This window comes from Cololabis saira, chromosome 20 (assembly GCF_033807715.1).
Source record: "Cololabis saira isolate AMF1-May2022 chromosome 20, fColSai1.1, whole genome shotgun sequence".
Taxonomy (NCBI): domain Eukaryota; kingdom Metazoa; phylum Chordata; class Actinopteri; order Beloniformes; family Belonidae; genus Cololabis; species Cololabis saira.
In genome coordinates this window covers 14816226-14840372 of record NC_084606.1, presented here as the reverse complement: position 1 = coordinate 14840372, position 24147 = coordinate 14816226, and the positions used below count along the sequence as shown (strand labels likewise).

Below are 24147 nucleotides of genomic sequence, written 5' to 3'. Positions count from 1 at the left end.
AGGTTGTAGAAAAGAGCCAAGACGAACATCCAGACGTTGGAGCTCCAGGGTCACGGTGCATCACTGTCTGATTAAATCATCCATCCCCTCAACAATGGGCTTCACTGAAGAAGACAGAGGACTTCACTACCAAAACAAAAGGATCAAGACTCAAATCCACTAAAAAACGCATGCTGTCCAACGTCCTTGGAATTGATGAGACAAAACTCAAGCACCTTGGGAACAACATATGAGCTCTGAAGCTGCCAAAGGATAAAATAAAAACACCTACCAGCTTTGAAACAAAGTTTGATTGTTTAGCACAGAGACCTTGAATCTCCAAGCAAAGCTTCCTAGAGCAAAGTACGGTCATGTGACCTCCAAACAGCACAAACCCAAAAACGGATATTTTATTCCTCATAGTGAACACACAAGGTACCAACACATTTTCCATGTCTGTAGTGTTGCAGTAAAAAGTCAGTCATGTCTTTCCAGTTCAAATACTCTGCAGCTCAACCAAACCCTGATGTCCTGCATCAAAGGCTTTCTCACATCACTTTCAACATTATTCTGATCAAAATAAACGAGGTGTGGAAGCTGCTGACCCCCCGTTTACTGGCTTAAAGACGTCACTTTACAGACGGGTGAACTGGGTGAAAATTTAGGATGGAATATCCAACAAAATCACATTCAAAAGGAAGGAGACTGATTGGAGCGTATCTGCTGGGGGAGAAAACATTCTTCTAAAAACATACTTCTGCATGTCGTTTTTGATGTGCTAATGGTATTAAGTGCTAAGACCATGTATTTGACTTTTAGGCGTATCCAAGCGGTGTCCGTGCCCATGCCGACGCTCACTAATCCACGCGGTTGCTATGGGAGCTGACACACACAGACAGTTCAAAATTGAAGGTGCGTCAGCTCTGCAGCTGTCACAATGGCATTATGAGGCCACGGGGCAATTATTTTGAGTTACCAGAAAGCCCCAGAGAGGAGCCTACTTGGTACCTGGTAACACTTTATTGCTACATTTACTTTGAGATCCTATTCTGGACATCCAGACCATTCAAACTGAAATCCACCAGTAAAACCACCTGTGTATGTGGCTAGATTAAATCTGAATATGTTGAAAATCTTATTTCAATTGCAAACACTTCTTAAAAGGGTTCAGATTCTGTAACGGCAAATATGATGCACTTCATTCTTAGCAAGCAAAATAACTTTTTTTTTTTCGATTAGATATGTTTTCCTCTCTCCATCAGACTACTGCTACCAGTGCTGAAGATTCAGGAAAAAAAATGTATGACTTAAAACTGATATGTAAGAAGTCCTTTGAAAATGAAGTCGACGGTGATCCTAACCGTCGTAGAGACTCATACTTCCTCCCCTCGTCATAAACCAAGTTCTCAAAAACATCAACCGCTTCCACGCCAAGACTAGTGCTCATTTACATCAGATGTTCATTCACCCGGCACATTCTTGGTTTGCACTCCCACATCCCATTAGATATCTGAACACAGCCTGATCCTGTCCACATCGTCAATCATCAGACGGATGGATCTCCTTCTCTTAACACATCTCGCATGGACAGTCTTAATGAACACGACTGGATACAACTTCCATTAAACCGGTGGTGCATATACCGGAATAAACAGCGCCAGGATTTGATCATGTCTACTAATTTATTCATTCTGTTCACCCATCTGTATAGAGTCACAGCCAGTACACACTGATAACAGGAACAGCAGCAACAGCCACATGATATGGTGTGATACCAAAATACAAAGACACACATTTCTATCTTTTCTAAACTAATACATAATACTTATTAAAAAGTAGCTGTCGAGACATAATGTTTTCTCCAATCCCTAAACTTACCTTTTCAGTTTGAAGGTCTCCATCAGTGTTTGTCATCCCACCCGAAGGTCAAAGTACACTAGTGTCAGTCTTAGTCAGGTGCGGATGGAAAGATTACTTTTTGTTTTCTATTCTAAGGAGCTTCGATACGAAAACATTCAAGGTTTTGAGGCGGTCCGCTGTTGAATAAAAAAAGCTGTGGATCTCACACAAGACCAGACAGGAGAGGTTCTTTAATCAACGTGTCGATTTTAACAACCTTGTTGTCCGTTTTCTTTACCATTAACAAATGAATTTAAAAAGTCCAAGCACAGTACTGGTATAATTTCCAACGATTACAGTGAAGAGATATTTTAGCGCTTATGTTAATCACATCTGTGTACACTTGCTACACAAAACGGTTTTATTAGAAAAAGAAAAGAGAAAAAATGACTACGTTTTGACAGTTAATATTCCAAACGCATTACCTGCTTACTTAACAAGTTATTTTACATTTTGACAGCAGCGCATTAGATGTTGGATTTTTGACGGAAAAATTTCGACATGATGGAACAAACGTGCAGATTAGATTGCATAACAAAACAAATTCCGCCTTTAAAAATCGCTGCTGAAAAGATTTTTAGCTTTCTAAGATCATACAGAACATAACTACTTCTACGAAATGTTGGAAAGAAAAAAAAAAAAGCTGCCCAATTCAGACGTCAACCAATAAAAAAAATAATTCTACAGCACAATTACACACTAAAACAGAGAGAAAATGTAAAAATATTTTCAAAATAATAATTAAAAAAAAAACAAGACGTCGGCAATTTGATTCCTTTCGTGAGTGTCGCCGAGGAACGCAACGCGCTCAGCCGCAGACGGGAAGAGGACAGAGTCACATACATCAGGAGGCGGCGGACGCCGACGCAGTTGGACGACAATCCTGAAAAAGAGCAAATAACATAAGTGAACTACCTGCAACTGTAAAGACACACGTTGTTCCATCGTACAGTCGCCCTGAGGTTTTTAGCGAGGTCTGCCCGCTGGTCACATTCCAGACTGAGCAGTTTATTTTTGTTGGTCCGTCCAAGTTAATGCATCGACGTTCATGACAAAGCGTTCACATATAAGAACTTGGACGCAGATCTGTTTTTTTAAACCTCATTTACCCCACAAGTACACTAAAGTACTACATGTTGGAAAATTCCAAGTTGCCTCTGCCTTTAGAGGGACGAAGGACACGTTTAGGAAAATTATCAACACCTATTTATTTTCAGGCCTATTTCTCACCTTTACATGCCGAAGTGTCGCCTAATACGGGTAGCGTGCAGGCGGTGGCGGAGGCAACCTGTCTGCGTAGGGGTCCCTTGCACGTGGAACTCCATAAACAGAACGATCATACGTGTAGCCATTATTGGCTGGCGGTACCGGTGCGGCAGGCGCCCTCCGGATGGGGCTGCGATCTCGGGCGTAGTACGAAGACGGAGGAGGTGGTGGCGGTGGCGGCAGGGGCCGACGCTCGTACGGGTCGAGCGACGAGTTCATAATGCGGTCTCGCACGACGGCTGAGGGTGGAGGAGGGGGAGGCGGAGCGCCAGCACGTTGGTCCTCGTACGGTGGGATGCCATACGGACGGGCTCGGTACTTCTCATAGTAATCTACGACGCTGTATCTCTCCCTGTCAGTGTCGTAGGGACGGTCGGGATAAACAGCTCGTCTGGGAGGAGGGGGAGGCAGGGGAGGAGCGGGGTAACCTGGGGGCATCATGCGGCCCCTCATGTAGCTGGGTGGAGGAGGCTCATGGCCCTCTCCTGGATAGTGCGGAGGCCAGTAGCCCCCACCGTCTGGGGGAGGAGGCGGGTATTCCTCGCATTCATCATATCTGGGACGACTCTTGGAAACCTGGACATGGATGCGTTTGTCTGGGGAGGAAAAGGAGAGTATATCGTAACCATTGATGCAATACTGATAAAAATAAATTAAAATCGGACAATAACATGTGCAAGATCTTTAGTTTTTCCACATAGTAGCCCTCTTACCTTGAAACTCGCTGTTATCCAGTCCCTTGATGGCATCCATGGCCTCGTCATAGTTGGGCATGTGTATGAAAGCAAAATTCTTCACAACCGCGCACTCTGTGACTGTGCCGTACTCTTCAAAGAGAGCGCGCAGCTCGTCGTCGCATCCCTTCTCCACGTTTGCCACATGGAGTTTGACGGGACCCTGGTTCTTCCCGTGACTGGCCTCCACGTTGATCGCCGTGCCATGAAGCTTGTGGAGGTGCAGGGTCTTGATGGCTTTGGTGGCAGCTTTGCGGTCATCCATGTGGACGAACGCGAAGTTCTTAATGATGGAGCACTCGGTGACGGTGCCATGCTCGGTGAAGAGAGCCTTGATCTCTTCCTCGTCTGCCTCTCGGGGCAGATTCCCCACGAAAATCTTCACCATTCTCAAAGATCTGTAAAATAAAAAGGAGCACAACACATGTAGTTAGTGATGCACAGATTGTTCGGTAATCGAAATTGTTCGGCTGAAAATGGCAAAAAAAACACTTTCGGTGTTCGGTGGAATAAGTGGGGGAAAAACGAACAATTAATAACGGTGTTGTAATATAAGGAAATAGACTGGCCGCTCCGTAACTGTTGCGCACCACAAAATATAAATCGTTGGTCAACCAAAAGGTAACCACATAAGAATTTTACATAACATTCACCAGGAGGTGGAACCAAAACAACATAAATCAATCTATTTTTATGTTCAATAAATATTTTCTACCTTGTAATTTTGTAAAAGATGTTTTTCTTTGAAAAGCATGCCTAAATAAAATGTATTTGATTCATGCAATGGTGTAAAAATTGGCAATATAAATGAAAAACTGCGAAAAACTGAGAAGAACCATGTTCGGTATTCGGCAAAGTGTTTATTATTATTTTCGGTTTCGGCCACAAATTTTAATTTCGGTGCATCACTACCTGTAGTTTAATCCAAATTTCCAAATCCAAATTTAATCCCTTTCCTCTGAAGGGATCAAAGGTTTGATTGCAAAACGGTAGGTCAGTTTTACTCTTCCATTCAAATAATAAACGTTAACTTCTGATAAAAAAAAAGGTCGATTGTTTCTGAAATTGTGATTATTATTGGGGATTTTCGCCTCGATATTTCTGGGCTGAACAAACAAATGTATTTTTAAACTTGTCGAAGATCAAAGATCTGCTTGAACGATAAAAACAAAAGGGAAAAAAATATAGGACATTAAAACACAATTATAAGGATGAATAAAGGCGCATCGTGGAATACTTTGTTCTGACCATGTAAACTAAACATAGGCGCAAAATGATTTTTTTTTTTGTTCATTTTAAAAATGCTGGCTGTCTAATAAATATATTTGCATTTGTTTCAATATTCTTTACAGGAACAGCCTAACTGTACTTCAAAATGTGTGAGCATGATCTCATTGTGAGCCCAGGCCTGGCCGGGCCGCGCTAACACAATACACTTAAATGCAAACAAGCTGAACAAACGCTCGATCGGGAGGACTACATTCAATCAAATGTAAAACATATATGTAAAAATAAATGAAATACTATTACATATTTTGGTTACCTACTTGCGCTCGTTCGGTTTTAAAAGACAAACAAGCCGGTTTTCCGGAGGTTTCCTTCAGCACGACGACAAGCCCGGAGCAGACGGTTCTTCTTCCCCCTTTTCTGGTGGAGTCATTAACCGGCGGCGGCCGTCTGGCTCAGCGCTGCTCTAGCGCCACCTGCCGGACTGGAGGCGTCAGAGCTCGGCCGTGATTGGCTCGGAGCTGCCACTGCTTGGATGGACGTGTAGAAAGTAAAGCAGTGGAGTGAGCGTACTTTGATTTTTTTTGTATGTTTTATTTAAATGTTATTATTATTTATGTATTTTTTTTATGTATTTATTTCGTTATTTATTTATTTATATCTGTATAAATAAATTAAAAAAATAATATATATATATATATATATATATATATATATATATATATATATATATATATATATATATATATATATATATATATATATATATATATATATATATATATATATATATATATATGTATATATATATAGGGATAACTTCTTTAACTTTTTTTTTTTTTTTATTGGCTTTGTCTCGAACACAACAAAACCCAATCAAATTAAAAGCATCAAAATATTTAAAAAAAGCAAAACAATTTAACAGTCTCATTCAAAAATAAAATGCACAGCAAAACAATGTGTTCGAGAGGGAACAGGAGGAAGCAGAATGCTTATTTAGTCCTGTCCCTTCCTCACAATATCATATCATATATAACCTATAAAAATTAAATAAAATTAAAAGAAAAGAAAAGAAAAGAAAAGAAAAGAAAAGAAAAGAAAAGAAAAGAAAAGAAAAGAAAAGAAAGGAAAAAGACAAAATAACAAAAAATAAATAAGTACAACACAAACAACCACTAAGCAATATCAGTAATTATAATTGAACCGGTCTCCTACAATATCCTAAATTCAAGAGTCCAATCTCCCAGTCACCTCTACAATGATCCACGAACAGCCTTGAATGCCGGCAGTTATATTTGTATCGAATATAATCCATCCACAATAAACAAAATAATAATCAAAGAAATACATACCGGTATGTAAAGTAAATTACTTTCTTTAGAGGTCCCCATTTTTATACTTGTCAAGAATTGCTTTCTTGTATGTGTTTTTAAACTGTATAGAGTTAGCGCTATGTTTGATTTCATCATCCAGACCATTCCACAAAGTTACCCCACAGACTGATATGCACATGGTTTTAAGAGTAGTACGAACTCCTCCTGAACTCAGTCACACACACACTCACACACTCACCTCTGCCACAACTGGACAAAATTTTTGTTTGCACTTTATATGCTATTTTTAAACCTTATATTTCATGTTGATTTTAATATTAATGTGTTTTTATTGTCTGAGTGGAAGTGTGGTTGTTTTTTATGTTTTGATGAGCTACTGGACAGTTGAATTTCCCTTCGGGGATGAATAAAGTTCTATCTATCAATCTATCTATCTATAATAATAATACATTTTATTTATAGAGCACTTTTAAAAGATCTCAAAGATGCAGAAACAAAGATAAAACATAAAGATCAAGAAAATTAAAATTAAAAACTACAGGATAAAAAAGATAAGAGATAAAAGATAAGATAAAGGATAAGAAACAAATCACGCAACAAGCAACGTCATTGCTTTATATACTTTCTTGGGGTTATATTTGCATAAAATGCTAAAAACCAAATTCTCAAAAATTAAAAACCTAAAAACACAGCAAATGGAAAAAATAAAAACGGATTGTGGGAAAAATTTAAACCGATTTCATACGGCCTCTGTTTGCTGCCCTGGATCTGTTTGATAATTCTGCCCCACACGATGTTTCTGAAAGCAGTTCTATCAGCATTCTGGGAGGTGATTGGTCCTTACAGCATCATTAGCTGCCAATATTTGCTGTTGAATCTCTGTATAATACTAGTATTAATATGTTGCATAACTACACAGTCATATAATTCATGCAACAGCTCAAAAAACTGGTTTAATAACACTAACCCAAATCAATATCAGATCAAATCGAATCAAATCTTGATAATCGATTCTGAATCTTAAGAATCGGAATCAAATCGATTCTTGACATTTGAATTGAAACCCAGCCCTCATTGTGTGTGACTCTGCGTGCTGTGTACAGAGCGTGTTTTAAAAGCTAGTGGAGCTAGCCTGAGGTGTAGTGGGCTCTCACTGTGTGGGGCGGGCGGGGCGGCGGGTGGATCAGGTCCAACCAGACACTGAAAGCTCAGGTTAACGTCAAAGTTGTGAAGTCGACCAGAGTTCCTATGTGCTACATGGAATCAAACATGGCATGATGCGACTTCAGGTCCACTCACATTCACGCGCTTGACGTTTGAAGAAAAGAAGGGATCAGCGCTCGCAGTTACAGAGCTCTAGAGGGATTCAGAAGGATATATATATACTTTATACTATGTTGTGTATTTGCTTTGTTGTTATATTTCTTTCATAAAAAAAGTTGTTTGTGTATTTGATTTTTATGGGCATAAATAAAAAGGTTCCAAAAAAGAACAAAAACCTTTGCGTCCCCTTATACGTTTTTTCTTTTCACAGTTCAATCACAATCACAATCACAAACAATCACAGCCCAAATAGAGTAAATGATGAGCATGATTTAACAAAAAGTGTATCTGCCTGTTTTCATTATTATTATAACTAAGTATATTATAAGACCATTAATATAGCCAGAGTCTGCCTGTTTCTCTCTCTTGCCAGCACAGAGGTGCTAATGCATGCTTTTATTTCTAGGTTAATGCCCTGCTTTCTGGTCTTCTGAAAAAGAGTATCTCAATGGCCATGGCCCTTCTTATCTCTCAGACCTGCTTTTATCATATCTGCCCTCGCGGATCCTGAGATCCTCCGGTACAGGTCTTTTATCTGTTCCCAAAGTTAGAACCAAAACCTTTGGTGAAGCTTCATTTCACTTTTCTGGCCCAGGCCTTTGGAACAGCCTGCCGGAGCCTCAGGGCTGCAGAGTCTGTCTAAGCTTTTAAAGGCCGGCTCAAGACTCCTTTTTTAATTAGCTTTTAACTGAGTCTCCTTTTACTTGTTTAGCACTACTTATTTATTGATTCTTTTATGTCCTTTTATTGTTTTCTTAATTTCCTCTTAAAACTTTCATTATTTATTTATTTATTTTCTTACTTATTTACTTTTTTTTAAATCTTGCTTTTACTGCCTTACTGTCCATATTTTATCTTTTATCTTTTATATTAACATTCATTTATGTTGTTTTTAGTATGTTTTACATACTTTCATTTTAGTTCTGTTCATATCTTGTTTATTGTCTCTTAGTTCTCAGCTCCCGTGTTCTCCTCATGGTGGCCCTCCACGCCGGGAGCTTGGTCTGCCTGCGGGGGGCTGTCCTGGATAGTTGGGGGTCCTGCTGTCTTGGCCTGGATAGTTGGGGGTCCTGCTCCAGGGCCTGGATAGTTGGGGGTCCTGCTCCAGGTCTGGATAGTTGGGGGTCCTGCTCCAGGGCTTTATAGCCGTGGTGTGGGCCCCTCTCTGTCTGGGTCGGCGGGGTTTCTGCGGCGGTGTCCCCTGTAGTCGTGGGCTTGGACGGCTCTGGGTGTGGATGCTTCCCATAGGATGGTGTTTCCTCACTTGGTCTATCAGTGCTCAGCCATACTCCATTTTTATCACAAGAGTGGGTGGGTGCCGGGTGGGTCTGCATCTGAATAGTATGCTGTGTGTATGTGTGTGTGTGTGTATGTGTGTGTGTGTGTGTGTGTGTGTTGTATGAATGAGGGTACGGGGAGTGGGGGGGTCAAGGGAGATTGTTTCTTTTCTCTTTTTAATGTAAAGCACTTTGTGTTGCATTTTATCTTCATGAAAGTTGCTATATAAATAAATAAAGTTTAAGTTTAATAGAATAGAAAAAGTTTTATTGGCCAAGTCTGAACATGCCAGACAGGGAATGTGATTTTGGGTTCTTGTTTTTTCGCTCACTGAACCCATATTTAAATAGTTACAAACAGTAATAGACAAATGGCTTTCAATTTAAAAGTGAAAGGTGCAGCAGTATGAGGTAGTCATTGTTATTATTAATGTTTATCTTCACCACAATGGCTCCTCCTTTACAGAACAACACCTTGTTTATTTTTCAGTCATTATTCAATCAGTAGCTCACGAGTGAACTGGGAACTCAAGGATGCAGTCTTTCAATGTCCCTGGTTAATATGTGGCACATTTTTGTGTTTTCTTTTAACCAGTTGTAGCTTGGCGTTGTGGTTATTGATACTGATACCATCGAAAGCGAAACCACGTGGTGACTCTCTCTCTCCCTGTCTGAAGTTGCATCACCGGGGAAATTTCTCTACTACGATGCTGAGTTCACGGGCTTATCTTAAAATCGGAGATTCGACTTTTATTAGCAGTTATTACCGTATTATTTTTATTTTTGAGAGAACAACCTAAACATGGGTGTTCACGCTCCACAATAACTGCTCATTTTTTAAAAAACGTTACAGATCTAGTCTGTCATTAGTTTTGTTTTTACAGAGAAGTCTTCTTAAATCCGCACTTCCAGCCTGCAGGGAAAGCAGCATGATTCCGACTAGGAATTCCCAGAGAATGACGACACCTCGCCGTCTGCAACAAAACAGCTTGGCTTGCAGTCAGGAGTGTCAGTTTGGTGTCGACACGACAGAGTCCACATCTGATTGTTTTCATGTAGTTACATCTTTGCTGAGTGAAAGCACCTTCATTTCAAAGAGTTCAACATTCAGGTAAGACACAAATATGTGTTGTTTTAGTCAACATAGGCATTTTTATGTGCATCTTATACTTTTATTGACTAGAAAACCAGCTTTTGCAGCTCTAACAGTGTGTTTCCCTTCTGTCATTACAGCATTTCATCAATTATTTCATTTCATTTATTTATTTATTCAAACAGGTTAAAACAAAAACAAAATAATCAGAATGCATAAAATGTATATACCGAAAAAAAACAAAAAAACAAAGAACAAAGAAAACCATAAGCAAAACAAAGCAAATTAAAGGGACAAATCTATATGTAAATAAATATTTCCTGTTTGAAAGGGTGTAGGATGAAGTTTCAAAAAACTTTTCTAGTCCTACCCCTTCTATTATTGACTGATTTTATCAGGATTTTTTCTTTTATATATATATATATATATATATATATATATATATATATATATATATATATATATATATATATATATATATATATTGCAAGCACTGTAAGAATTTACAGGATGCATGGTACATGTCAGAAAAATAAGATACAAATTCAGTTCATTGAACATACAAAACTTAAATATTCTACAGTACACTTCCTGATAGTTTGCATCATATCCAGTGCTATTTTCTCCACCTTACCACCCCCCACCCACAACCTCTCCCCACCCACACGAATACATGTACATCCATATACAAAAAACAGCACAGTAACAAAACGCATCAAGACAACAAATAACACAAACTTGTGCAGCTTTAACAGTGTGTTTCCCTTCTGTCATTACAGCATTTCATCACTTATTGACTGATTTGATCAGGATTTTTTCTTCATGATGAACGTGTCCCAGACAGTGGAGACAGAGGAGGACCTCCTGACTTGTGTCCACATGAAGATCTACCACCCGCAGCAGAGTTTTAAAGGGCTTTATAACTGTCTCCCCCTGGGAACCAGGAGCAGACACTCTGCTGATGATCCTCTGAGGCTGGGCCGCGACGCCCAGGCCTGCAGCTACAGCCTGGTCGACCCCCGGGTTTCCCGTAAACAGCTGGGCCTCCACGCCTACCGCTCACCCCAGAGTCCAGACCTGCTGTTCTCCATCCAGAACCTGAGCCAGAGGGGGCGGCTGTCGGTGAACAGCTCGGAGCTGGGCTACCTGGAGAGGATGGACCTCCCAGACAAGGCTCTGATCCGGTTCGGCGAGTATGAGATGCTGATCACCCGTGAGTCCGGAGAGGCCAAGGCCAGCTTCGAGGTGGAGTTTGAGGTCCTCTCTGTACCGCCGTCCAGAGAGACCTGCACATGTGAGCCTGGCGTGACAGCTGTGATGGACACGGGCTTGATGGACAGTTTCAACGCTCAGTTCAGAGCACTCGAGCCCCAGGAGATTGATGAACAATCAATACACAAACTTCAAAACTTGTCACTTTAGGCTGCACGTTTGGATAAGATCCCTCTATGGAAGCTGTGATTTTATTATTTTGAACCTTGTGTCAATTATGATGTACTATTTTTACTTTTAAAATGTAAATACTTGTGTTTAAACTTGATAAAATAAACTGTTTTTCTGCAACATTTTGTCCTTGTCACAACAATCACACAACCCACCAAATGAAAACATGACAATCTAGAGAAAAACTTTGTGGAATCTGCTTCAGATAAAATAGCAGTCAGTCTTGAGATCATATCAAGTCTCATGACAAGTGTATCAGTTACTCCAAGTAGCGGGAGTATTTACAAACACCCCAACTTACTCTACGTTAAGCAAACTCAACAGCAACGAGACTCAGTCCTCGCACCGCTCACATCCTCAGACAGGCATTTATGACGTCAGAACAAAGTCCAGCCTTATCAGAGATTCCTAATCTTACTAAAAACGATAGTGATCGTTGTGACTGCAGGTTTCAGGACAGATAATAAAAGCCACAGGTGCATATTTACTGGCACACTGAGACGCGAGAAGGGAGTGTCCTTAAGGAAATGTTTAAGTGATACATCTCCACACTTCCAAAAAAGGAACAGACATGGAACTTCTCAGTCTGTGGTGAAAATAAAGTACTCAATTCTCTATAAAGCCTGAATTTCTTATTCTCAAAGATTTAAACCTAACTTTTGTGCAGCTTAGTGTCCGATATGAACATATTAAAACATTACAGCCTTAAGTCCTCTTTTCTTAAACTCTTTTCTCAACTCATTACTGAACAGTGCAGCTAAAACTTGTATTTCTCAAGGGGACAGAGAACTTTAGACCCTTACTTGGATGGTTTGTCTCCACTCAGCATCGGAAGATTAAAGTCAGATACTCTTCTTATTTCTAAAACCACAAATTAATCCGAATATCAGCGTGGCTAGACAGCAAAGACGTGTTTTTATGTAGAAACACTTTGAATCTCAGAATAGTTTCCTGAAGGAGGAACAGTAAGAAGACAGGACATCTGATGTGAAGTTCAAATTCTTTATTTTCTAGTTCTTAAAAATGAAAGACGATTTCAAAAGTACATGAATACAAGTCCTAAAAAATATAATATAGCTATAAAGAATAACCACCGGAAAGGCCATGCAGTATATAATATACAGCAAACTGTTTGAGGTTTAAAATGTTAGATATGGAGATTTGATATAGATATTTTAGGGATATGAAACAGGTGAGAATTAGAGGTGAATTACAGCACCAACAGACCAGAGTAGGACCCCACATCCTGTAAAACATGGCACAGCCTTCATTAATCATTCACAAATACACTTGTTTTGTGGGGAAGATGCCAGCTCGCTGTTTACCTCCCTGCAGCCGTCTGATGACATTCTTCCCAGCCCGTATCTGAACTCCCCCCGTCGCCATCAGCAACGCTGCACACAAGTCACAAATCACATGGTTAAACATTAAATGAGTGAATTGTATCACTAAAGGCCTTTTTTACACGGCTGTTTTTTTACACAGCATCCCACCCCCTTTACCACAATTTGTCGCATCAAGACAACAAGCTGCAGATGCGGTTACTATTAACGTAACTGCCTTCTTACCAAAGTTTGATCAAATAAACTAACAAGACAATTAATCTTTTAAACACTGCTGAATTGTTTGCTGTGAAATTACAATAAATCATTGGATACGTTTTGCATAACTTTACCAGTAAGGATTACAGCAATATAAACAAGTTCCCAGCAATTCACTTTCATTTCATATTTGTGAAATTACAAGACATAGTTAGTTGTAAAAGCACAACTGTATATTTTAACTTTACAGCTTCCATGACAAAGTGATATTACAGTACATTACTGTGGAATCACAGGCTTTTGCTGTACAGCAATTTACAATGTATATAGTGTAAGTCATGTTAAAATTGACCATTCATTTACTGTGTAAGTTATGCAAATTAATCTTACATTTACTTTAAAATACAAAAAAAAGGTTTCCCAGTTTCTAGATTTCTAAAACAATATTTTGAAATAAATGTGTGGTTGGTGCAGACGCATCAAAGACTCTTTAATCAACCATTAATAATGCCAAAGCTTTATATAAACAGGTACCTCGCTCCTTGAGGATGCTGGACACAGGTCTGCTGCCGACGCCTTAGGATCCAGTATCTCCTGTATATAGTCTAACAACCTATAAAGAGCACAGATACTAAGAAAAACAAGCCAGAAATACATTTTTTGGGAACATTTACACATGATGACAGACAGTGATGGAAAATCAAGTGTGAACCAAATGAAATTAAGAACGCACTTTCAAAGTCCCAACAGCGCAGGTCCCGACTGGTGCACAGTTTCTCTCAAACATCACGCAAACGTACAGTGTTGCCGGCGGGTTCAGCTTCTGGATCCAAACACCAGCTGCACGGACGCGAGGAACTGCAACATCTGGATCTCACCAGGATGGTTTAGATACCTGCATGTATGACGTTTTACTCATTTTGGTTAATATTAATAATTTGTCAGACTCTCTGAGGACAGTAAATGTTGACACCATTACATTCCTGAATCAACTGCACAAAAAGAAAGATGCTGGACGTCACATGTCTTTTTAAAAATTAAATATTAGCTTTTATTTTTATTTTTGGGGGCTGAAGCCTCAGCAAAATGTTCAGCCACCTTTTAAATCAGCTAAATACACAGATATAAAATGAAACATTTGACCTCTGCAGAGAAACTGCTTCACCTCAACCTTTCTTTAATAATCTATGCTCACCTGCTCCTGCTGGTTAGACACTTTTCTCATGAAACAGGACCTAAAGGTTAAAATTCATTAAAGAAAATTATGTTTTTCACTACCAACTATATGCCAAAAGTCTAAAAGCATTTCTTTATCATTAAATGCCATCTGGGTGTATTTAGGCTAATTAACAATTAAGCATCCAACATGAGAAGCTGCTCAAAAACCTGATTTCTCAAGTGTCAAATAAGATTTATTAAAAGCGCAAATGGAGCTTTCACTGCCAGTGAATTTCTGTCTTCTATTTTAAAGCAGAGGTAAAAACCATCACCTACCACATTTAAACTTACGTAATATCTACGGTGTAAAGCAGGAAACTGGGGGCACGATAAAACCCCGACATAGTTTTTGTTGAAAGCGGCCGCCTGCTGCTGAACTAACGCCAAGTGCAGAGAGGAATGACGTCACAGTTAAAAGGTTTTTTTGATTTAATTTATTAAAATGCCTTCAAATAAGAACACATATATATACACACATATATATACATATATATATGTGTGTACACATTAAAAAAAATACAGGACGGGGGAGTATAGGTCCTAATTTCGCAAGAAAACAACGTAAAAAAAAAAGAAATAAAAAATAATAATAATCACACTGACTTTTAAAGCATGCTTACTTGCGTAGCAAATCTTAAAGATTGTATAACATCCCACACCAAGCATTAAGAGAAACAATTCGAAAGTAGTTTTTTCCTGAGATTATAATTTTTTTGTGATGATAAACTTCGCTTTAAGAGGAAAAAAAAAAAAAAAAAAAGGATCAGCTGACAGCGCCGACATGTTTTTATCTAAATACATTCCCTTGCTATGGAAATCTTATTTTTGGAGGCTAATTTAGAAAAATTGAACAGAGTCCTCTTGTTTTTCTGCCAGCAAGTTGAAACCTGTTCTTCACAACATCATAAAAATATGAACATCCAAACAAGTACGGGGTCAGAAAAGGCATGAACAGCTCCGAAGAAGCCTTTGATCGGGTGTTTTTGCGGTAAGTACGGGGCCGTCCGCGATATCTTCCAGTAGGCTACGCCAGGCGAACGCGACGCAATCCGCCGTGGGCGTGGCGCGGGGGCTGGGCATAGCGCCGCGTGCATCAGCAGACGACGACCGTGTCATATTCTAGAAGAGAGCACACCACACAGGTCAGGGAGCGCATCTGAACACGCGCAAGACTGTTTGATATCAGAGCAGCAACGTTGGAGCGGGTTTGTCCTGATCTGACGGCTGGAGCAGCTCTGCAGGAAATACAAGTTTACCTTCCTGTTAGGGATTCAGTTGCAGTTTATTTGGACACATTTTGTCTTGTTTTATAAACCTCATCTTTCTGTTTAGGATGTTTCCTTTCTTGATTCATGACATGTCAAAACTATTGTATAACAACGTTAACTCTAGTATGAATCTATGCATCTACATACAAACAGATAAATATATACACACATATTTTGAACATATAGAATCCCTTGGAAATTACTTTATATAAATAAATTAATCTATTTTAACTGAATGTACACAAAATAAATAAATCTATACCCAATGTTCACACACCTATCTGTATACATGCACAACAATACACACAAATCATGTTTGACATGTCTGGAAAGGGGTAGGAAGAAGTAAAAGTTATTTAATTTTACCCCTTATCCAATATTCCATAATTACACTGATATCCATCTGGTTTTCTGAGTCTTTTTTTTATTAAAAAAAAAAACAAAAAAAAAAACAAACAAACTTATTTTATGCATATAAAGTAATGCAGAAAGTAATCTGATATTAGCTTAATGCTAAATGTCAACGTTGTAAATTGACATTCACATCCAACGACACGCTGATACTCCAATAAACATTCACACCCACATGCACAACCCAACTCCGAACATCGCCACCAAGGGCCTGAACACCCGTGCAAGCCCCCCCAAAGTCCACAAGGACCCCCACAACCTTGTCCCACTGCCATGGGGCACCAAATGTGGAAATGTGGACCACTGCTGGAACCCAAACAACTATGGAACCAGACCACAACACAGAGGGACCAGGAGAAGCGAAGGATTTATCCACAAACACACCCAGAAATATACAGTCACACTCATATGTACAATCCTATTTAAAGCGTTAGAGACACCCAATCAACTTCCTCAGATCTTCCTCCCTGTACTTGTTGAAAAGCATCAGTCTGCAGTAGCCTAGTCTTGATTCAGTTTTAGAGACCTGAAATGGTTGCTGTTTGTATCTCTGCCTGTTCTCGTTTCTGTTCGTTTGTTTTCTCTCTTGCAGATTCTAAAGGCTTGTGCCCGTCGTGTGTTTTCCTGAGATTAAGAAGATTAAAATGCATATACAGGACTGTCTCAGAAAATTTTAATATTGTGATAAAGGTCTTTATTTTCTGTAATGCAAATTAAAAAAACAAAAATGTCATACATTCTGGATTCATTACAAATCAACTGAAATAGTGCAAGCCTTTTATTATTTTAATATTGCTGATTATGGCTTACAGTTTAAGATTAAGATTCCCAGAATATTCTAATTTTTTGAGATAGGATATTTGAGTTTTCTTAAGCTGTAAGCCATGATCAGCAATATTAAAATAATAAAAGGCTTGCAATATTTCAGTTGATTTGTAATGAATCCAGAATGTATGACATTTTTGCATTACAGAAAATAAAGGACTTTATCACAATATTCTAATTTTCTGAGACAGTCCTGTATATGCTTGAAGTTTTACCAAATTTGATATTAACCATTAATATATATGCAGAAAAAAACGCATCAGCCTGAGCCTTTTCTTAAACAAAAGATGTGATGTGATTCATAAAGGGGTAGAAATATTCAACTGTTCTCTCTCACCTGCTGTTACAGCCCTCTAATAGCCCGAGTAGCGGGGTGGTGGTGGTGGAGGGGGCGGCACTCGATCCGGATAGGAGTAACTGGAACGGGCCCCCGGGTACATGGGGGCCCTGGACATGGGTGGGAGCCGAGACCGCTCATAGGAATAGCCGTTGCCAGGTGTCGGCGCCGGGGGGAGGGGGATTCTTCTGATAGGGCTCCGGTCCCTGGGTGCGTACGGTGAAGGAGGCGGGAGCGGGTGGCGTTCATACGGGGAGGGGGCCCCAATCCCCAGACGCTCCCTTACCAGAGCCGAGGGGGGAGGCGGCGGAGGGATGGCACGCCTGTCATCGTAGCCCGCAGCACGTGCTCGATATTTCTCATAGATATCCACTGCCCCGTGGCGCCCATAGCTCCCGTAGCCCGCGTGGCTCCCGTGGCTCCCGTAGCCCCCTCGGCCGGCGTAGGCATACGCTGGCCGCTCAGGATACGATGCTCCTCTTGGGGGGGGAGGTGGTGGCGGGTAGGGAGACATGTGGCCCCCGTAGGGAGGCTCCGGCCTGTGCCCTGGGAAGCGTGGAGGGTAAGGGGCCGGGCCCCCCCTGGCCGGCGGAGGGGGGTAGTCCTCCTCCTCCTCGTTGTACCCTCTTGGTCTGCTCTTCGAGACCTGAACATGAATGCGCTTTCCTGGGAGAGAGAGAAAAACATTGTCCCTCAAATCTAAAAAGCTCAGGAGCTTTCAAACGCATACCTGTCAAGTCTCCCGTTTTGGCTGGGAAACTACCATATTTTAACTCTCTTTCCCGCCGTCGTCCCGTATTAGTATTTTTCTGTAAATTTCCAGTTTCATAATATAATAATTTTTAAACTGCAAACTGAATTGTCACTAGCCTCACGAGAACTGCCCCCTGCTGTAGCCTGGGTGGCAGTTCTCTCGAGGTTAGCGGCAACAACGGGAGCAAACTCGGAAAAACAAATCAGAGATGGATGGATGTAACGAGAGACATTTCTGCCAAAAAAGCTAAGAATTTGTGTAAATGTATCTAAAAATGCAAAACCAAATTTACTTTCCTGAAGAGGAGGTACAGAAACATGCGTCTGTATCAGTCAGTGAATGCCAGAGAGCCACATGAGTGAAAATGACAAATTAAAAGAAAATGTAAATGTTTCACTTGAAAACAATCAATATGTATATAAACTGAAAAAATTTTAAATAAATACGTGTGCTTTAATTCACTTTTGTGTTTTCATTGAGGCTCTATTATAGGAATTACACACATAGGAATGTCCACAGCATTTCAGTGTCAACAAGGGTAGTCCAAGCAGATTCTGAGCACATAATTGTAGTTTGTAAGTGGTTGACAGGTAGTTATTTAGAATTTCAGTATCTTAAAATGTAAGATACTGGACCTCGGTTGGGCTGGCGGGACAGCGGCGGATAATTTCCTGTATTTTTAAATCCAAAACTTGACAGCTATGCAAACGGCAACCGTACGACTTACCCTGAAACTCTATGTTGTCCAGGAACTGCATGGCGTCCATGGCCTCGTCACAGTTGGACATGTGCACGAAGGCAAAGTCCTTGACAATGGCACACTCAGTGACCGTGCCGTACTCCTCGAACAGCTCCTGCAGCTCCTTCTCAAAGCCCCTCTCCACGTTGGCTATGTGGAGCTTCAGGGGGCCCTTGTTCTTCCCCCTGCTGGGCTCCACGTTGATGGGCCGGCCGTCCAGTTTGTGCTGGTTGAGCTCCCGGATGGCCTTGGTGGCGCTCTTCCGGTCGTCCATGTGCACGAAGGCGAAGTTGGTGTACTTGGCACACTCGGTCACGGTGCCGTACGCGGCGAAGAGCTTCTCGATCGCATCTCTCTCGGTGTCCTGGGACAGGTTCCCGATGAAGATCTTCACCATTGTGGCTCCTGAGTAGGCCTGTGTTTGGGGGAAATTTAAAAAAAAAAAAAATCAATTTTCCAATTCTAAATCGATTTTCATATTAATTCCTAAAAATCGAAAAAAAAAAAATCATCATTACATTACAACTTTTTTTGTTTATGCCCAAAAAGGAATGTTTTGTTGGACACAATAATAACTGGTGCCATGTTTTTTGCCTTTAAATATTTTTAAAAGGTATGAAAACATTAAAGTTTTCAGTTATAATTGCATAAATTGTCTATATTTCATTACTTTATATACTGTCTTGGCGTTACATTTGCATAAAATGCTAAAAACCAAATTCTCAAAAATTAAAAACAGAAAAAGACTGAAAATGGACAAAATAAAAACGGAGGGTGGGTAAAAACCGATTTCATACGGCCTCTGTTTGCTGCCCTGAATCTGTTTGGTAATTCTGCCTCACGCGATGTTTCTGAAAGCAGTTCTATCAGCATTCTGGGAGGTGATTGGTCCTTACAGCATCATTAGTAGAGATGCACTGATCGATCGGCAACCGATCGGTATCGGCCTATAATGTTTTTGACCAATAATCGGTTTTGATCGGAGATCGGAAAATAATAGCTCAAAGCAGCTGATCAGATGACGTTTACAACAACAAACCGCCGCCAGCGCTGCGTTCCCACACCTCAGACCCAGGTGTCCCAAGTCGGTATGGGAGTTTTACAATGTCCGAATAAGACAACAAATTTGCAGTATGCAAGGCTGCCGCATCGTAAATATTTCACTAAAGAATGTCCGCCGGAGTTATACCAGACTATATACATCCAAAGCCTTATGCAGGACGACAGTCGTGTCAGTCGCTTCACAAGTGACATTTAGATGTTATAGTGTGAAGAGTTTTGCTTCACTCACAAGAGTTTCCTCACAAGCGGCGGATGCTATCCCTAAAGCTTTCACAAAGCTTAATAATTCATAATTAATTTTTTTTCAAAGATTTAATTCCTCTTTCCACAGGAATACTAAGGTTTATAGTTAACAACTTTTATCAACTCTAAGAGAGTTAAATATCTGCTGCTTTCTGTGTTGGTGCACATGTTGCACCAACACCCGATATCGAAAAAAATGACGATAAAAAAAATACCAATTCAACTCCACCTTTTTAAATATAAATCTATCACCACATTCAGTCTTTGGAGCCCCCAAAACACTGCCCTAAAAGAATACTAAATGCTACTAAACGTCATCAATGGGAATTTATCGTTTTTTCTATCTTTGTGGCTTATTTCTTTCTTTCTTTCTTTCAGGCTCATTTTTCTTTCTTTCTTTCTTTCTTTTTTCAGGCTCATATCTTTCTTTCTTTCAGGCTCCTTCCTTCCCGTACGTTGTGCGTCGATTTAACGCAGAACCATAAATCCGGCTTTGCATAAAAACGTCATCAACAGGAATTTATCGTTTTTACCGCGAGATGACAAATTTTTTGACGGTATATCGTAAACGGTAAAATATCGCCCATTCCTACTAATAATACAATGTCAGTGTCATGTACATGAGACAACAATATTGACGAATTTATGGATTTCATGCTGTGATCGGCAATATCGGGATCGGCAGATACTGATTTTGATGATCAGTTATCTGTGATCGGCCCTCAAAATCCTGATCGGTGCATCTCTAATCATTAGCTGCCAATACTCGCTGTTAGGAATGGGCGATATTTTACCGTTCACGATATACCGTCAAAAAAATTCCCCACGGTAAGAATTTGTCAACTAGCGGGAAAAACGATAAATTCCCGTTGATGATGTTTTTGTGTAAAGCTGATTTATGGAAGGAAATGAGCGAGCGAGAGAGAGAGAGAGAGAGAGAGAGAGAGAGAGAGAGAAAGAAAGATTCTCATTAATGACATTTGGTAGCATTTAGTATACTTTTAGAGCAGTGTTTCGGGGGCTCCAAAGACTGAAAGTGGTGATAGATTTATAGTTACAAAGGTGGAGTTGAATTGGTATTTTTTTTTTATCGTGATCGGAATAAATGCCAGAAATGATCGTGATACATTTTTTGGTCCATACCGCCCATCCCTACTTGCTGTTGAATCTCAATATAATACTAGTATTAATACGTTGTATAACTACACAGTCATATAATTCATGCAACAGCTCAAAAAACAGTTTTAATAACACTAACCCAAATCAATATCGGAATCGAATCAAATCTTGATAATCGATTCTGAATCTTAAGAATCAGAATCGAATTCTTGATTCAATTCTTGACATTTGAATCGACCCCAGCCCTGCATGGCGTGGAAGAGCAGCTGCAGCAGGCCTACTAGTATTCATATGTTGCATAACTACAGTCATATAATTCAGGCAACAGCTCAAAAAACATTTTTAATAACGCTAACCCACACCAATATCGGATCGAATCAAATCCTGATAATCGATTGATTCTGAATCTTAAGAATCGAATCGATTCTTGACATTTGAATCGATACCCAGCCTATAGTACTATATAATACTAATACTAATATATACTACTATAGGGGGGGGCAGGGTCAGAGGTGACGACCACAGCGCATCATCAGGAAATAGAAAGTTTGTAATCGATCCTGCTTAGTTTATTCAAAAAAAGGCTTACTTTCTGAAGAGTAAAGTCAAATAAGTTCCCGCGTTTGCGCTTCCTGGCCACCACAGTGCTAGCAGAGGTTGCTAAAAGCAAGAGGAAATCGATTGAAATAACCTAACATTTCGACCATTTTAACACTCCCACTGTTTTCAAAGTTACATTGAATTAACCGTGTATTTACGCCTGTAAATATCTATGAAGTACAAGTAAGTACAAGAGGTAAAGACGGTTTACTCACGTGTAGATCGCGGAGTCAAAAGAAACTGTGATCATGAGAGGAAACAGACGTTGGGTGACGTGTTCTCGGGTAAGGATTTGATTGGAGGACAGCCCTGTCAATCAAAATATATGGCCCCTGATTGGCTGGCCAACCACAGGAAACCCTTCACCAGGGGAAGGGGGTGCACTTCCGTTGCACAAGCGGCTTCAATAATATTACGTCACAAAAAGTTTAATTTCACAAGTCCAGTGTTAAAGCAACATGAAACACAAAGAAAAATTATTAATTGTAACACAAACAGTAATGTACATATGTTTTTTTTTCTTTATGTGGTGGAATGCCCACCTGTATTTGTTTCTCTTATCTTTTTTTCTTGTTTTTTTTATATACATGTTCGAAATAAATAAAAACGAAACGAAACGAATACATGAAAAGGTATCGATTACAGTTAAACCATTATTTTAGCCAATTGCCAATTAAACTTAAAAAAACTCATAATGTATGTTATTTATCCAACATAATATCCATGCATTGCTGAAGATTCATTTTCAAAATACTTTAATTTCCAAAGGAAAATGAATTATTGCAGTAGTCATTGAAGTCAATTGAGTGAGTGAGAGGTTTATTGCTGTAGGTAGGGAGCATCTCCTGTAGCAGTCTGTGTTGCAGGGATCTGGTGAAGCCTGTGACTGAAGACACTCTGTTGCTGAATAACTTTGTTGTGAAGAGGATGCTCAGTGTTGTCAGGGCTGTTCTTCATTTTATGAAGTATCCTCCTTTGCACAATCAGCTCCAGAGTCCCCAGAACAGAGCCAGCCTTGTTTGTTCAGTTTCCTTAAGTCACTGGTTCTCATGCTGCTCCCCAACAGATGACTGCAGATGTGATTGCACCCTCCACAACAGACTTATAGAGGATATTCAAGTTCAACATCTTGCTGCAAACGCTGAAGGACCTAAGTTTCCTTAAGAAGTAAAGTCTGCTGGTCAGTATTGTATTTCCAATCCAGTCTGTTGTCCAGGTGAACACTGATCTAGTTGTACTTCTCCACCACCTCCACTTCTATGATGGAAAAACTATTTGACCCAAAATACGATATATGACATGCATTATATGTGTCAATCTCAAAAGTTATATTTAATCAGAAAATAAAATTCAATAGACATGGAAGTGTATGTTTTATGTATGATCTGGGCTTTCTGTTCTTTAAAACACTTGATGGCATGTTGTCAAAAGAAATGAGCTGTTCAAGGATCCCCATTATTCATTCCCTTTGTAATGTTGGCTTCAGAGCAATGGTGAGGAAAATGACAGATATCTCCCTGAGCACACATAAAACAACTCAAACAACATTTCCCTCTTTTTTCCAGCCAGTTATTAGTCACATTTTACAGTTATCAGAGAAAATAGTTGCTAAAAACTATTTCTACAAATTGTTTTAAAAATTCTTTTCTGCTTGTTCCATTATCTGCTTTTGAGAAAAACAAGAGCAACTAAGCAGAGTTGTCATATAAATGTTGTTACATAGAAAAGGTGTCTTTTTGAAAGAGGTAGACAGTGAACGTAGCATGAAATATAAATATAAAAATATACATTCAGATTTTTACTTCAGTCCTCCGACTCCAGAACATTTGAAAACTACAACTGTTACATGCCTCTGCTCTTGCAAATGTCCGACAAGGTTTGGCTCAAGATCCTGCTGCAAACCTCCATAAATAAAAAAAAAAATGTTTCGTTTACATGTAAATACAGAATTAAAACAATAAAAAAGCCTCTTATCCACAAAATGAAAAAGGATGAGGATTACTCTTGGAGGCGTTCACTGAAACCAGGATTCACCAATTCATCCTGCATCATGTAACAACCCTGATGAATTAGCTTAGTAACATTTTATCAAAAATAAAATGTCAGCCAATAAAAAAAAAAAAAAGGTACAATTCCTATCACAACATATGACAAGCTGTTGAAAACTGATTGTTGAACATAAGCCTTCATAGAAATTTCACAATAATTGAATGAAGTTGAATTTTCGATGAGGTATTGTACTACTAGACGTCAAAGATCCACTTTGCTGCTGCTGCTCCACATTCAATATGATCGCTTCATTATGTATTCCCTTTTTTAACTCTGAAAGTCACTCAGTTGAGGTCCATGTGAAATTATTAAGCATCTCAGTTTTGTTCTGCACAAAGCTCAAACACACCGTGGTTAGTTTTATGCCAAATGTGGACTGTGACATTTGTTGCCACAACAAAACAAA

At 39.6% G+C, this 24147-nt stretch overlaps 3 protein-coding genes across 6 annotated transcripts; 1 reads left to right on the top strand and 2 right to left on the bottom strand.

Annotated features, from left to right (window-relative positions):
* Positions 1–2054: 2054 nt before the first annotated feature.
* On the bottom strand, positions 2055–4299 carry LOC133420030 (RNA-binding protein 4B-like). The gene is made up of 3 exons (XM_061709581.1): positions 3858–4299; positions 3109–3740; positions 2055–2761 (listed from the first exon to the last, which is right to left on the bottom strand). The coding sequence occupies exons 1-2, from the start codon at positions 4264–4266 to the stop codon at positions 3130–3132; spliced, it is 1020 nt and encodes a 339-aa protein (XP_061565565.1). The 5' UTR covers positions 4267–4299; the 3' UTR covers positions 2055–2761; positions 3109–3129.
* A 5766-nt stretch (positions 4300–10065) lies between these two features.
* LOC133420801 (TRAF-interacting protein with FHA domain-containing protein A-like) lies at positions 10066–11599 on the top strand. Its single transcript, XM_061710636.1, has 2 exons — positions 10066–10150; positions 10912–11599. The coding sequence occupies exon 2, from the start codon at positions 10955–10957 to the stop codon at positions 11552–11554; it is 600 nt and encodes a 199-aa protein (XP_061566620.1). The 5' UTR covers positions 10066–10150; positions 10912–10954; the 3' UTR covers positions 11555–11599.
* Positions 11600–12589: 990 nt separating this feature from the next.
* LOC133420799 (RNA-binding protein 4.1-like) lies at positions 12590–21963 on the bottom strand. 4 transcript variants are annotated; one of them, XM_061710632.1, is made up of 7 exons: positions 21908–21963; positions 18657–19083; positions 17176–17841; positions 13850–15453; positions 13651–13729; positions 12901–12969; positions 12590–12821 (listed from the first exon to the last, which is right to left on the bottom strand). In XM_061710632.1, exons 2-3 carry the CDS (start codon positions 19063–19065, stop codon positions 17192–17194), a joined length of 1059 nt encoding a protein of 352 aa, XP_061566616.1. In that variant the 5' UTR covers positions 19066–19083; positions 21908–21963; the 3' UTR covers positions 12590–12821; positions 12901–12969; positions 13651–13729; positions 13850–15453; positions 17176–17191. The 4 variants fall into 4 exon arrangements, with proteins under 4 accessions (XP_061566616.1, XP_061566615.1, XP_061566617.1 ...); XM_061710631.1 differs by having other exon boundaries at positions 12590–12969; XM_061710633.1 differs by having other exon boundaries at positions 12590–12969; positions 13850–14011.
* Positions 21964–24147: the final 2184 nt, after the last annotated feature.

What these genes read in the sequence shown, in the direction of transcription:
- LOC133420030 (XM_061709581.1), bottom strand. Translation starts at nt 4,266, where the DNA reads ATGGTGAAGATTTTCGTGGGGAATCTGCCCCGAGAGGCAGACGAGGAA. An exon ending in GGATAACAGCGAGTTTCAAG is followed by an intron (nt 3,741 to 3,857) that starts GTAAGAGGGCTA and finishes TTTCCTCCCCAG; the next exon opens with ACAAACGCATCCATGTCCAG.
- LOC133420801 (XM_061710636.1), top strand. Translation starts at nt 10,955, where the DNA reads ATGATGAACGTGTCCCAGACAGTGGAGACAGAGGAGGACCTCCTGACT.
- LOC133420799 (XM_061710631.1), bottom strand. Translation starts at nt 19,065, where the DNA reads ATGGTGAAGATCTTCATCGGGAACCTGTCCCAGGACACCGAGAGAGAT. An exon ending in GGACAACATAGAGTTTCAGG is followed by an intron (nt 17,842 to 18,656) that starts GTAAGTCGTACG and finishes TCTCTCTCCCAG; the next exon opens with GAAAGCGCATTCATGTTCAG.